This window comes from Megalobrama amblycephala, linkage group LG6 (assembly GCF_018812025.1).
Source record: "Megalobrama amblycephala isolate DHTTF-2021 linkage group LG6, ASM1881202v1, whole genome shotgun sequence".
NCBI lineage: Eukaryota > Metazoa > Chordata > Actinopteri > Cypriniformes > Xenocyprididae > Megalobrama > Megalobrama amblycephala.
The window spans coordinates 26,414,896-26,430,052 of NC_063049.1; the positions used below are offsets into that span (position 1 = coordinate 26,414,896).

A 15,157-nucleotide genomic window follows, 5' to 3' on the forward strand; every position below is an offset into this window, starting at 1 on the left:
TAAACGCCTCCAGTGAAATCCAATTGGTCTTTAATGAGTACATCAAACAGCACTGGCATTTTATTGGTCAATTAGTAATCCCTAAAAAAAAAAAAAAAAAAAAAAAAGCATGAATTTAGGGAGGGTAAATTTCTTCAAACTGTACCAATCAGTGTGCATTTAATATATCACGGAGTGCTGTATTAAAATGAAATATTGAGGGTTAAAGAAATCTGAGGAAAAACGTTTGAAAAAATATCGAGATTTGTTATGATAGCTTAGATTTTGGTGGAAATAAATTATTCTTGATCGCCTGCTGCAACGAATTCATCAGGTCTGGCTTGGAATATGCATCATAGAGGCACTAAACTATCACTTTTAATTGCATTGTTCACCCTGGAGCCTTAACAGTCCGTATTTTATACAGTGAATCACATATAAAACATATGCGTGAAAATTGCAAATGCAACATTTATCACTGCGCAAGACAATGAAATGCCAGGTGAAAGAGAGCGCGCGCGCACACACACACACCACACAGACACACACACGCTCACACACAGGTGAGCTACCTGTCAGATCAGTCAGTGCAGCACCGGCAGCCTCTCATGCATCTTTTCTGCTCCTCTTCCTTAAGATCATGCTGTCGATGCTCGAGATCTAACCATTATTGCTTTGTTCCGCTTACAGGATAGAATGTCCATATAGCCTCACCTTTCCAAATCCCCACCTGTGTTGCAGAACGATAGACGCGAGCACCTGATCTGGTTCATCAGACGACCTCGGTGTTTCTCCATCTATCCCGCCCTGTAAAGATAGGTGGCGTGTGTGTCAGAGTCTCGGAGCGCAAAAGTAAAAGAGAGAGCGCAGAAATGTCATCTGAAGAGGCGGAACACGTCAGTGCGTCCTCAGGTTTGTTCCGTGTTGTGGCTCACAGAGATCAGTCCAAACCTGTCCATCAGGAATAACGGTCCCTCATTATAGAGCAGAGTCCTCCTCAGCGCTCCAAACATCTCTGTGGCGTTTTCCTCCCCTCTAACCGGCTCTTTGGGGAATTTTCATATAGAATCGGGTAGGTGAGCCTGTTTCGTGTGTACTTGAGTCCTTGTGGATGCTTTTTATACAGCCTATTTGACTTTTTTTTAAACCCCCTCCCGAATATGAGATTGCAATCAACTTGGCTTCAGCCGGCTCAGGTGGGAAAGGTGCGCGCGCCTCACGGATGCTGACACACCGGCAGCTTCACGCAGGGATGATGGTGATGATGTCGCTCGTTAAATTTATAAGTGCATGTTTACGCGGCTCCCATAAACGGATGCTTTCCCTTTAGAAAACAAGATAACACTTTTTTTTTCTTTTTCTTTTTTTATCTGCATCTCATTTCAAATTTATTTTCGATTTTAGGTACATGACTTATAGTTTTAGATTAAATATTTAAACATATTTGATTGCATAAAAAAGCTAAAAAAAAATCATTTAAATTTTAAAGGTATCCACGAATTGTCCGAGACTTGCATCTAAACTGTGACGAGAGGCTAATGTGCCTTGTTTATTTGTTTGTTTATCATGCTTTTATTCCCTGTGTTACTGTAAGGATTCGCCTGCACAATGCTGCACATTTTTTACATTGTGATAAACTGACTATTATAGAGTTCGAATGTAAGATTTATTATAAGCAATTATTAGAAGACTTTACACAAATGCAACACGTAATGTTTTGGACCCTTTTCATATTTTCTAAAGAAAAAAAAAAAAGAAAAAAGGGAACTATATGCAAACATTTTTTAATCAACACCGTATATGTTAGTAGCTACTTTAAAACATAAACTAACTGGAATATCATGCCAATTCCGAGGAAAAGTAATTATGCTTAATTAAATTCGGTCAATCTGTAAAAGTCAGGCAGTGGAGAAATTATGAAGCCAATATTTACATCCATCAGACTCAAAAAGAAAGTAGCCCACACGATCTGATGTCTATAACAACTTAAAGCCAAGAGAGAGAAAAGTGAAAAGAAAATAAACTACATAAAGCATGTCCACTAAACACAAGTTGCCGGAAACTTTCATTGCTTTTTCATTCTATGATATGCTCTATACGCACATGCTTTATGGTGACTTGAAGGTGTCGGTGTGTCCGTCCCCCTTCATTCGCTCACTCACGCGCTGCTGTCCGATCACACACACACACACACTTCAAAAGATCAGACGACGCGCAGGACGCTCACGGTCCCTCTAAACAAACCCTCCTGGATAACTTCATTCGGACGTCTCAGTCACTCAACCCCCCAAATATCATTTGCTCTCCTGTGAGCGACACACATCCTCCTTCCTGCCCTGAGAGTCCAATTGTTGCCGTGTGTGTGTTGGTTGCTAGATCTTGGATGAAGGAGCGGAGCCCATGCGGACTGCTGCCATCTGACCCACTCTTATCAATGAAGCAGGAGATCATGGCGGAGGGTCCCCGGTGTAAGAGGAGAAAACAGGCCAACCCGAGGAGAAAGAACGGTAAGAAAGTGTCTTGTGTCGAAAAACTTGTTCTCGCGTCTTTAAAACACAGTTGGATTTGGGTGAGATTGTGCGTTGTCAACTGAAGCGCTGTACAGAAGAGTGCGGAAAACTCAGCGACAGTGTAAACTATTTTGCTGTGCGTTTAAGGTATAAGTCTACTGATTTAAGTTGTTTTCATTGCCGTGGAAATGTTTAAGTTGTAATAGAGTAGGAGTTCGAGGGAGAGTTCAGATGTGAGCGTCTATTATCTCACAGCACAAAACCGTTATGTGTGTGTGAGCGCGTGCGCGCACGCGTGTCTTCTGCTGGACACAATACGGCTCTAAAATACTTTAAAATACTTATGAAAGTTGTTTTGGGTGTTGTATTTGTTTTGTCAATCTTGTACACTTGTAATTGTAATGGCTTTCTGTCTTCTGTGGAGTTGTAAATGAGTGAAGTAGTGCTGTACGGTTACAGGTTATGTGTTGGGACACTTTTCGTCACTTTCTTAACTTATAAATAGTCGCAACCTTTATGACTTATTAAACTCATGACTTTTGATTTGTGTTTAAGGGATCATTGGCGTGATTTGAAGTAACGATTGTTTTTGTTGGGATCCTAAGGAAAAAAAGACAAAAAGAAAGTCCTGGTGTAGGCTATTGGCCTGAGGAGAATTTTAGACACAAAGAAAAACAAACTCCTCTACAAACATCTTCAGACTATTACCCATGCTTTTCCGTCCTTCTTTTATGGATAAATATATATATTTTTGAGAAAAGAAAATATTTGATGTAATTGGATCAGAGTGTAATATTTTTAAAACACTTCTTATTATGCTGATCAAGCTGTATTTTATGTAAATAAATGTAAATATTGCTTTGGTTATTTTGGGAGTAGAATTTACACATATTCCCGGACTCTGTAAGCTATGTTTGACCTCGATACCTTATTAAATGCGATCTATTGATTTTATAAAAGTCAATGTAGCCTGTCGCGGAGTGTATGACACTAAATAAAGTCGATGGGTTGAAACTATTTTCAAACGGGGGCAAAAATGAGTGAAGCGGTCAATCAGTTCTCGTGATTCGGATTGAAACAGAAACGCGTCACATTGAGTTTATAATTATTTTCAGCTATTTGGAAACATTTGCTAGGGAAAAAACATTTAGTTGCTCATTTATTTCACTTTTGAGGAAATTTGACTTTTTCCCCTTCTTTTTAATGACAGAAAATGTATTTGAGGAGTAGATAAATAATAGACTACATATCGAGCGATGAGTCTTGAATGGTGATAAGTGAGTTGAGTAAAATGTTTTGAATCGTTTTCACTGGCCGTTATTATACATGTAAATAATAGAACGAATACACACACATTAATAATAGCTATTGACCAGTTGGCTATTTTCTGTTGAACAACTACACTCTTAAGGCTACATATAATTACAGAAAATTATATTATTATTTTAAATGATCCGTTAAAAATTATTATTGAATATATAAATTCAATTGTTTACTTTATCGCCTCATTAACTCGAATACACATTTTATCCAATTTAAATATGATACTGAATATTAAAATGACAGATTTGTTAAAAAATGAATCCAAATGTATTTTTATAGTTTGTAGTTCAGGTCCTCTTCTCTTTGCAGTACGGCCCCACCCCGCTGTTTTGAGGGCCCAATGGGAGGTCACATTAGGCCCTATGTGAAACTCGATCTGCTCTCTGGCTGCAGTTGTGTTGTGGTTGTCATTTACCCTCCCACACCCCCAACCTCCCCCTTTTTTTCACAGCACGTCACATCCAGCTGTGAGGGCCAGCTTGACAAAACTGTCAGAGGCGCAAGACTATAAAGTTGCAGCGTTCTATAGATTGTCATGGCTCTGTTGTTGTGTGTCGCTTTCTCGTTAATGACAGATCGCTGTAAGCTTGTTTTGATGTTCAGCTGCGTCGGTTTTTAATTTCTTTCAGGTTTTTCCTTATTAGGCATAATTTTTCTATGATGTGTACTACAGCTGTCACTTTAAAATTTATTTTGTGATTCATTCTCGTTTTTTGGCTCCTTTAGAAACCGATGCTAGAGCTACTAATACAGATGATCAGAAGCCTTTGTGAGAAGTCACTGTATTGAGTCACAGCAGCTAACAGATTAAATCACTTGTTTCTATGAAGGGAACATTGTGTGATATTTGTTCGGGTGGCATAAAGAGGCTAGCAGGTTCACCGAGACAAAGCGCTAAGACAATGGCTTGTCATTGGGGCATCTCATTGGCATGCTCTTATAATCGGCAGTACCAGGGTGTCTAGTGTACTGTCTTTGGCACGTATTGCGCACAACTGGGCCATTGTGAATGCAGCTGCAGCAGATACCTTTCACCCTCCTTTAACCACTTCCTACTAAATATGCCGTTTCCAAAAAAAAAAAAAAAACATACATTTTTGCTATTATATATTTGCACATTTACAAATAGAAGTCTCACTCTCTAAAACACGTGCACACACCAATCTCAAGTAGCTCCCCAGCAGTACCATCATCTGTGCTGACCTGAATGCCTTTCATATCTGCTATGCCATGTTTCAGCCACCCCCTTTCCTTCTTTCTCTCTCTCTCCTTCTCTCTCTCTATTTTTTCCCTCCCTCACTCCCTCTCTCCCTCCTCCACCACACACCCCCTCAGTAAACACCCCCGAGGGCAGAACAAAGAAAAGGAGCTCCTCTCCTCCTTCTTAATCACAATTCAGCCCTTTCACTGCCGCCAGGCCACTCTCTCGCTTTCAGCATCCCAAAGCCAGAGATGAAAAGAGCGCGAGAGAGAAAGGAGAAAGGGAGAGCGAGCGAGTGAGGAGAGAAAAGGTGGAAACTATGATCTAGAGCTGGAGGTACAGAGGTAGAGTGACATAACTTTGGTGCCTCTTTGCGATTGTTAAACTCCCTTGGTTACGCTGCCCACGCCAGTCAACTGCCCCAGCGAGGGACGGGGTCCTTACTAATGGCTAGATAATGTTACTGGATGCCAGTCTGGAACTATTAACGGCTGAACAGCAGACGAGAGAGAGCGAGAATTGGGAGGGACTTTGAGAGACAAAAAAAAAGAGACACTGATAAGGTTAGCAAGAATTGAGTGAGAGAAAACAAGTTAGTGTGTGTATATGGGAGGGTAGCTGGGGGCCGGGGGAATGGAGGGGCAAGCAACAGATTGTTTTATGGACCCAAAAGAAATATCACAAGTGCTTGAGACTAAGTGGAATCCATTTTTAAAGTGCTGTTACAGACGTTAGGCGTTAGTTGTTTATGTTGTCACTTTGTAGCAAAATCACACGCTCAATTTTAGCTGACTTATTTTGACTAGTTTTATTTTGGTAATATTTTTCCCCCACCACCACCATAAAGTTGCCATACATCTGCCATATTCAAGATAAGCCAACGACCCAGATATAGAGATAAGAGAAACGAGACATCGGTCTTTAGAGATTCATGGATTTGTATGGGTGGCGGGACAGATGCCACTCTCAGGACCGACACTTTCTAGCAGTCCATCGCTTTCACGAAGTGAGACAAAACATCCAGTCAGGGGCCAAACGCCTGTGCCTTTTCACTGACAGACAAGACATCCATTATTGTGTTAGCCTTTCATTCGCTTTTCCCCCTGTACCTCAATAGGTCAGGGATCACAAATGCAAATCCACAGGCATACCGAGAGAGAGAGGGAACGTAAGAATACTCAAATGCACCATGTGATATGAATTCTTAATTTTATCTGTTTCGCTCCCTCCCCCCTCGACTTTTTTTTTGTTTGTAAGAAAAGGAGATTATCTGTACACCTTCATTCAAGTCCCCTCCCCTTTCAGCTGGGCCAAGCTGTGCAGGATTTAGGCCGATTTACTTCAGCAAACACCTATGGACACTGGGGAGGGGACGGACCCTGCTTGGAAAGAGGGGGTCCTTTGTTTGCTGGGGTGCAGAAGGCCTAATGCTTCACCGGGCGGCCGTATTATCGCATTAAGCTGTATGCTGGTGGCCCAGGGAGGCTGGTTAAAGCTAAAGCAGTCTGCTATCTGCCAAAGACAAGGGAACATACATTAGTGTAGAGACGTGCCCCTATTGTGTGCCTCAAACTTCTTCTCTGGACGCGAGAGATTAGATGGGTCTAGGTAGATGAGTTGTCTCTGGAGCATCTGCACAAAGTGCATTGTGGTCTGAGTACATGCCGATTCAAAGAGCTCCCGCTGAAGCTTATGATATTTTGGAATATTTGCTAGGAGATGCTTAGATTCCTATATAATTTGTGGCAGGAAACTGTCTAACCGTGGCATAACTATGGTGTTTTTATTCCAAGTTAAGCTACATTAAGCCCATCCCCCAGTTTTTTTCTTTCTCCAAGCTAGTGCAGAGAGCTTTATCTGACTCTGTTCTCCTAGCATCTGTCACTGCTAAGAGGGACAGGAGAACACCACCGGAGGCTTCGTTAGTCCTGTGTCACTTGTGACTAACCGGAATGGGCAATTCACAGTAGTGAGTCTGTTCCCTCCTCTTTTCTCTTGCTCTCCCACTCTCTACTAGATGATACAGCTTCAAATACCACAGCTCTTGTTTTATGCAGTCCATCGCTACGTTGGGTGTGGGTAGTTGGCCTAAGAGTGCCAAAAACACCCACGTTGGCCATGGTGATCAAGATAGCATGTGATGTTTCCATAGTCAGAGGCTGTACTTTACAAGTTATCTGTTGTTGTTCAAGGTGCTCGGCCGTGGACGTTTATGTTTGTGGTTCAAGGTGACTGACAGAGTTTGTTGTGTGTCTTCCCCCTAACTAACCATGTGCACATTTTCTTCATGAGTGAGTGCAGAGTAGCGCTGTGACATTTTGTGGCGCCGAATTGCCGTTAGCCTAAACAGCGAGGATTTACCAAGGTCAATAATGAGGTATGTCACTGCAGGCAGCAGAAACAACAGTCCCGGTGATAATGAATGGAACTAAGGTTGAGCTTGACTGGGATGTCTGTGTGTTTGTGTTGTGGTGAATATAACGTGCATAAAAAAATTGATAAGCTTTTGATAAAAGTTGTTTTTCGTGCATTTAACCCCTCTACTTTTCACCATTTTTTCGACAGTTTGGAATCACCGTTAATTGTTCCCTCAAGTCCGACTTATGTTTGCCTACACATATGGATGCTCTCTCACAAACCCCACACGTACACCGTACGCACTCACATGGACATGTCCCGTTTGATTAGTGGAACACCTCCGGCAAGGTCACAGACACATGGAACAATCAATAACGGATCGGTGGATTAAGGTGTCATGACATCTGTGGGCCCAGACCTCCCATGTATGGGTGAATGCCTCTTAAAGCCCACTCTGTTGACAATGCTCCCGCCCTAATGCCAGATCTATATTACAGGCCCAAAGAGTCCGTGTCCATGGGCTGCGGCCTTGCTGCCAGTCATCTGCGTTTGAAGGTTTCCCTTCCCTGAGCTGCTAGGAAAACACAGGCTGCATCTGTCGGCGCGTATCTTCCCTTTGCTGTGATGAGGGTGGAGATGTTGGCCTGTGATACAGTGGTTAAGTAATTGGAATAGATTGCTCTCAGAGATTAGCTTGAGTGTAATGGCCTCTTTCATTCTGACCCACAGTCACAGGCACTGCTCTGAGATCAGACTAAACATGCACGTCTATGTTAGAAGGGCCAATAGCTGTAATTACATCAGCCTTGTTATCTAAACTCATACTTGTTCAGTCATCAATTTGCAACATAAAAGTGAAAGTAAAAGGACTGGCAATGGGCTCTGACATCTTCCTATGACACAGATGTGGCTTCTAAAGTGTGAAAGGGTGGTGATATTCCCAGCACTTGCCTGGGACATAGGGGCTGTGGGCACTGTCATAAGCAAATGTCAACCTGCTACCTCAGGAAATGAACACTACTGAGGAATTACTCCTGACAGCATTCCCTCTATGCCTTCCGTTTGACAGACAGACTGCATTTGTAGCACCTCACTCCCTGTCACTGCTCGAATCTGCAGTGGCTTATCATTATCTGAGGTGAGGTTTTGAAAGCAGTCACCGAGCTCTGCCTTTTCTGTTTTACTTCTTTTCCTACTGTCCACCAGCTTTCATCTGAGATTACAGGGCATAACTTTTTTTGAGGGTTGCAGGTCTAGCAATTAAAGTAATGAGGAGACTCTCCGCTCACAGAAGCCAAGGCCTGAGTGTAGTGCTGACTTGCTGCCTTTCAAGTCGATAACTCCTGGCCCACAACCTCGGGCAAGGCATGCCTGCTCCTTATCAGAGAGGATGTCCTGTGCTTTACATTCCTGGGCTAAATGATCCTCTTCCTTAGTGTAAGCGCTAGCACTCAGGAGGATTGGATCTGATGGCCCCGTCAAAGCAGCCTCTGGTTGCTACAAATGAGACACTAGCATGCACTAGCTCTTTCACTCACTACAACTGGTGCGTTTATTCGCAATAGGGAACCCAAGCTGCTCAAAGGTGTTTAAAGTAAAGTTTATTTAACGAGTGTGTGGGATTTTTTTATTTTTTTTTTTATTTGAGAATTTAAAAGCAAGCAGGGTTTGGTCTGTTTCTTCTTAACCTTGGCTGTGAAGTGCAAAAGTTGTCAATTGCCTGACTGAATGATGCTAGACTTCCTTATATTGATGTACAAGGTGCCCTGAGGGTCTACTGTAACTGAATGATGTCAGGCCTTAATTGTATTCCAATTGCTAGGCAGTAGCAGCATTGAATTACCATGTGTGCCACAGATCCAGATGGTACAACTGAACCCACCTTTTCAGGCTGGCAAAATCACTGGTCTTAATGCCACCGGCTTTTCAAGTTTTACAATGGGCCAGGCCTCGTTATTACCAGCGGCGGCCTCTTTGGCGAGACTGCCATAAAGAAAGTGTTCCTCAGCAATTAAAGCTAATGAAATATTCATGTGTGGCACCTTCCTCAGCCATCCTCGCAAATGAGCAAGCCATGCCCCCCCCCCCCCCCAAAAAAAAGCAACTCCCAGCTTTATTATGGTGGTAGCCTGGCATGTCTGCAATTAGTGTGCTGTCTAGCAGCGCTGGCTGGGTATGGTGGGTAGCAATTGGAGGAGAGGGGAGAGGAGTGTTAGAGATGTTGGAGAGGTCACGTGATGCTTTGGGAAGGTACACAGGAAATGGAAAAAGGGGAAGGACCAATCAAGCCATTTGTAATGCGAGGGTGGCACCGCCTGCTGATTCACTTCACACTCCAGCTTTTGTGCAAACATGCAGAGAGGCAAGGATAGTGATACTTGTGTAGAGGTTTGAAGTGTGAGACAGAGAGTTATTACATGTTATGTGTGAGGAGTACTTATTGATAGTGCAGAGCTTATTTTCTCCCGTTTACGATGTTCTCCATTTGTATGCGATGTTTCTAGTATTGGAAATTCCTTTCACCACTTTGTATTAGAAAACAGGACACAGCTCAAAAAAGCTCACAGCTGTCGATCTTTCTCTCTCTCTCTCTCTCACTCTCACACACACACAGACACACATGGAATGTTTCTTTCTCTTCTTCCTTCTTTCTTTCTTTAATATATCACACTTTGAGACAGATGGACACGGAAAGCCATGACAATGTTGTTTTGTTAAACCGAAGACAAAAGTGGGAGGAAACACTGAATAATTGCTTATTCGACCTATAAAACTTTTACCTGTGAACTTTCCAGTTATATAACACACTATTTGTTATGGCAGTCAAGACTTCAGCATTGATTTAAATTCTTTCATCGCACCAAATTGAATTTGCATTAACCAAAGACTTTACCCATCTCCACATCAACCTGGAGAGGCCTTTGTCACTTTATGAGGTTTTCACTTTGCCAGTGACCCCTTTGCATCTCAATGAGGTGCCGTACCCTCTCCTCCCTCATTCCCACGCAACAAGGCCCTATCCATGGTGCACCTTTCCTTGGAGCTCTGTGAGAAGTCCCGTGCATCCTCCAAACAGGCCGGCCCTGCCGTGTTTACTGTGGGATTAGGGGGGTGAAGGGGGCGGCTGCGGGAGGGTCTGGGGGCAGCTGAGGAAGAGGTAGCCATGGGAAGGGCCCCCCAAAGGCATGGAATGCCGGTGAGGTCAGCAGGGGTTGGTGCGGGGGGAACCAAAGAAGCTCTCCGGGGATGGAGCAGGTGCTTTTGTGTAGTCCGTCAGGCATCAAAGACGTGACGAGGCTGAAAAGGTTAGTGCTGGCGCTGCAAAGCGAGCACTCCCCCCCCCCCCAAACACATACTTTTTTTTGGCTCCGTACTTGTGAGAGTGGGTGCAGGAGTGAAAGTGAAGGCTGGCTCCCATGCTCTGGTGTTCAGAGGTCAATTTTTGTACCTGAATGGGCTCCAAAGGAAGAGAGGTCCATGGCAAATGCTCAAAGTAAAGTTTTCCGCTCCGTAACGGCCTGTTTGCAGGCCTGTCATCACAAATGCGCTTCAGTCGGATGCATAGGGGTCCTGCAAGTCCCATCAATCTTTTAGATGACAGTAAATTCATCATACCTATGGAGTGTTTAATTAACCAAAGTCAAGTGATCATGTTAAGCTACATTATATTTTGCCAGCTTTGAAATGTCACTTTTCTAGGTTAATAAAACGTCTTAATATTATTATTTATAATTATAATTTTACATTTACAACAAATACATTTATTCTTTTTGGAAACTTACAGAGAGGAAGTCTTTCCAAAAAACTTTCTTATTTGTTTTGCTGTTGTTGTTGTTTTTTTTTTTTTTTTTCAGTTTTGGGGCCTGTCACTGCACCGACATGGCATTGGGTCAAAAAGCCCAGTCAGGCATAATGCTGAGGAGTCTTTACAGCCTAGCGACAAATTGTCTTGCCTCTCTCTGCACTTGACGTCCCAGCCTCACCCAATCACTGCACCTCATATCTTTTTTTCTCTCCGTTAGGATGGGCAAAGCAGGAGGAGGAGGTGAGGTGAGGAAGCAGGGGGGCGGTGGGTTTCAGTTGTTGCAGGTTGCGTCATGGGACCCGCGGTGTCCCCTTTTGTGCAGCACGTCAAATGTGGTTAACATGCGGCCATTTATCTGCAAAGCCCCCTGGGTGTACAATGGCCTGGCTGTGTGTGTGTGTATGCAGAGGGGGAGGAAATGGTAGAGCGGTGGGCTTAGCATCGGAGCGTTCCCATTCTCTTTCCCTGTCGCTGTCACCTCCCCTCCTCCCCTCATTTCTCCTCTTGGCTGCACACAACCCCTCAGTCATTGTTTCGTTCTTTTTTATTTCTCTCCCCTGGGGTGCTGTGTGGAGCGACTAGGTCAGGCGGCATCTGACAAGGTGCTTCAGAATGTTGTGAGCTCCCGTGAGACGGATGGTTCCCCACAAACGTGTTGTAAAGCATCAGGGTGATAAAAAGAAGGTGCTCTTTAATTCCCAACAGCACCTAGCATATTGCAGAGTACTTTCTGCAGAGTCAGAGGCAAAAGACGTTCAGTGACGCTTAGTCATCCTTGTATCTGTGATGTGAAAGGTTCCTCAGAACGTGAGGTCCTTTAAGGTCCTTCAAAACAACATCATAGCCAGCAAGACAGTTATGGCTCTTTCGATCACCTAGTTTGTTTTGCCTGAGCTAAGCCTCCTTTTCAGTAGTTCTGTGGCAATAGAAGTGGCATGCATGCATTTCACAGGTAACAAGATTACTCAGACCGGTGATTGACTCATTTGCCAAGGGAGCTGTTGAAATAACCGCACAGGAGCTCAATGTAAGATTTGTTAATTTTATTTCTTCAGACATGATACAGTCAAACAGAAACTTATGGTGTCAGTTCTGACAAACAGCCTTTGCTGTTTGTGTAGGTCTCCCCTAGAGAGAGCAGATGCAATAGGGTCAAGGGCCAGTGTAATGATACAAGTGAGTGTGTGTGTGTGTGTGTGTATGTGTGTGTGTGTGTGTGTGTGTGTGTGTGTGTGGTGGGGTATTTTTTTTCCATGTGAGGCTTCTCTCTTTGCATTGGTATGTGGCCATTATATCCATCACAGTCTGATGAGAGAGATGACTAAAACAGTACATTGATAGACAGTTCACCACAATCTCAAAAATTCTGCACTTCACGGAACGGCACATTAGAATAGAAATGAAATAGGTGGAACTGAATTGCTTTTTGCTGAGATATTTGTTATTGAAAAGCCAGCTCATTTTAGCTTGGACGAGTCACTGCTTCAGACATTGTACTTGTACTTGTACATGTTGTTTTCCTTAGAATGGGTGGTTACTGTCCCTGGAGGCGAAGAGCTCTGAGAAGCCACAGAGAGCACTACCATTTTCATTTTCCATGTTCTCCCTAAAAATACACCACAGTACATCCCTGCATTTTTGCGGTGGGCGCTGTGAACCGAGTCCTGTTGGTTGGATTTTTGTGTTTCAATCCCATGTCATGTAAGGGTAGCTGATGTCTTTGTGACCAGCCAATAATTTCCCATTTCATCTGATTCAAGGAAGAGTAGTTTACATTAGCAGCGCCAACAAAAACCATCGGCCGAAAACGTTCCAGGAACCTCCCAACTGACCGTGAATGTTATCTATAAATTTGTCTGCACAAGCTATTTACCCTTGTTCACTTGTTGTTGCTTTTTACCTTCATTTTCTTTTCTTTCAGCTAAGCATACAGTCAACAGCGCGCTTGCGTCGAATAAACAGTTCCCAGGCTAGCCCTACACTTATTTCCCATGACTGCGGGGCAAATGTCTTTTAACTGGCTCTCTTGTGATTCCGAGTTAACTGACAAAGAATAGTACAAGGTGAGAAGGAAGCATGTGTTTTTGTAGCTGCTCGGTTACAATTATTTGCTGGAAAGCAGCTTGTTTGGTCAAAAGTTGCAGCTTTATGTTTGAATTAGTTACTCATAATGTTTCTCAACATAGGAAGTGGCATAAAACAGTCATACCACATGAGATAACTATGGTCGAATGTTTGAGAGAAACAGTGCGCTCCAGCTGTCTGTTGCTACTCTACTGACGGCAATCAGCAGCGAGCTGTTGACACACGGCCATCTGTAAACATTTAAAAGGATGAGTTTGCTTACAGTCTCTCCCTTTTAATTAAAGAACCGGGATGGCGCCCACCCTTTTCCACAGGTTATGTGATAACTGCACCTCTCTGTGAAGAATGAGAAGGTCTGCTGACGTCTTCTCCAAAACACTTTAGCAAGGGTGGAGATTCAACCATGTCCTAAATTAGGCACTCTGACATGAGCCATTACAGTGTGTGGGGAACTTCCTGTTGCATTGATTTCAACTAGGCTGTTTTGAAACAGGGCTCATCTGAAATGAACTGGAGTCAATTGGATGAGATATCAGTGACCTTTAAGATTGCATGCTTTACATTTGCTTGGCTTCCTAGGATCATGTGGAAGTAGACATATTTTCTGCTAAGGTTGTCATAAGTGTGTGTGTATGTGTGTATACATGATGAGTCACAGCTGAAATGGAGGGGAACCGTTCTTTCTGTCTGGCAAGCAAGTGCACAGGGAGAAGCAAACAAACAAATAAACAATGTGGGGTGAGACAGGACGGGAAGGGTGGAAGGAGTGGGAATCCTTCTGGGGCACCATGTCAACCAGTTCACCTGAAACTAATGCCCTAGCAGACACTCTTCCTTATGCAGGGCCCTAATGAGTATGAGGTTGGCGTGGGAAAGAAGACGGGGAGGCACAAATAGGTGACCCACTAGGCCAGGGTGGGGGTCATACCTCTTGTCTAAGGGGGTCTTTGTTTGCATGTCTGAGACATGGGAATTAGTGAGACCATAGTGTTGTGTGTTATGCCTGGTTTGTTATGAACAGCTTGAGGGAAGGCATATTACCCACGGATTAACAGTTTTGTAATTATATACTCAGTATGATGGGTGTTATCAATAAAGAATATTTTTTTTTCCCAGTTTCATTTTATCTTTTCACATTGTTAGAGCATTAGACTTTGAAGTCTTCTCTTGACCAATTAAGTTCAAACATCTGTGTATTTGTACTGTTTTGTTTGTTATTTTTTGATCTAATAAGTAATTAGATGCAGGAAACATAGCAAAATAGGACAAAACTATAAATCCTATTGATAGTTTATACTTAGGCAGAAGTCTGTTCTGAGTTTATAGTGGTAGTCTGTATTAGTTCATATTGACCACACCAATCACATGGTGTAATCCCTGTCAACTGGAAATCTAGGTTAAATGCAAATTGATTCAAGCAATACCAGACAGTAATTAACATGTTAGATGTGTATACGTTCACTAGACCAGAAGGTCATTCATTAAGATCTGGTTATGTTTACAGTTACTATCCAAACCAATTGAAGGGAAAGTAATTATTTTTCGAACGCTCCCTAAAGCAAGAGCCTAAACTGTCAGGAAATTACAAAAAAAAATATATATATATCTGTGAGTGTGAACCTAAGATCAAAATAAGTGATATGTTGAATAGCCTTGTATATGGTGATCCCATATAGAATAAAGTGTCAAGCATGTTTTTAATGGCAAAAACAAGTGTTTAAAATTTTAATATAATCTAATATATGGTGAATATACATAAAATGATATTATTCATATAATAATTCCTTTTATGTGATTAGTCATTATTTTAAATCTGTATGGACTAATTCTCTTTCTCTCTTCTCTCTCTCTCCCCCGGTGCTGATGGTCATCTCATCTGTTCATCAACATAGGTAA

The 15,157-nt window shown here is 42.8% G+C and overlaps 1 protein-coding gene across 3 annotated transcripts in view; it reads left to right on the forward strand.

Annotated features, from left to right (window-relative positions):
• The first annotated feature begins 751 nt into the window (after positions 1–751).
• The window catches only part of zeb2a (zinc finger E-box binding homeobox 2a), a 49,342-nt gene continuing 34,936 nt past the window's right edge, over positions 752–15,157 (forward strand). For 2 of the 3 annotated variants that reach the window (XM_048193596.1, XM_048193598.1), the window contains exons 1-2: positions 898–1,051; positions 2,356–2,486. In XM_048193596.1, the coding sequence (XP_048049553.1) occupies positions 2,363–2,486 (124 nt within the window). In that variant the 5' untranslated portion in view covers positions 898–1,051; positions 2,356–2,362. The other variant, XM_048193597.1, reaches the window with a different exon arrangement.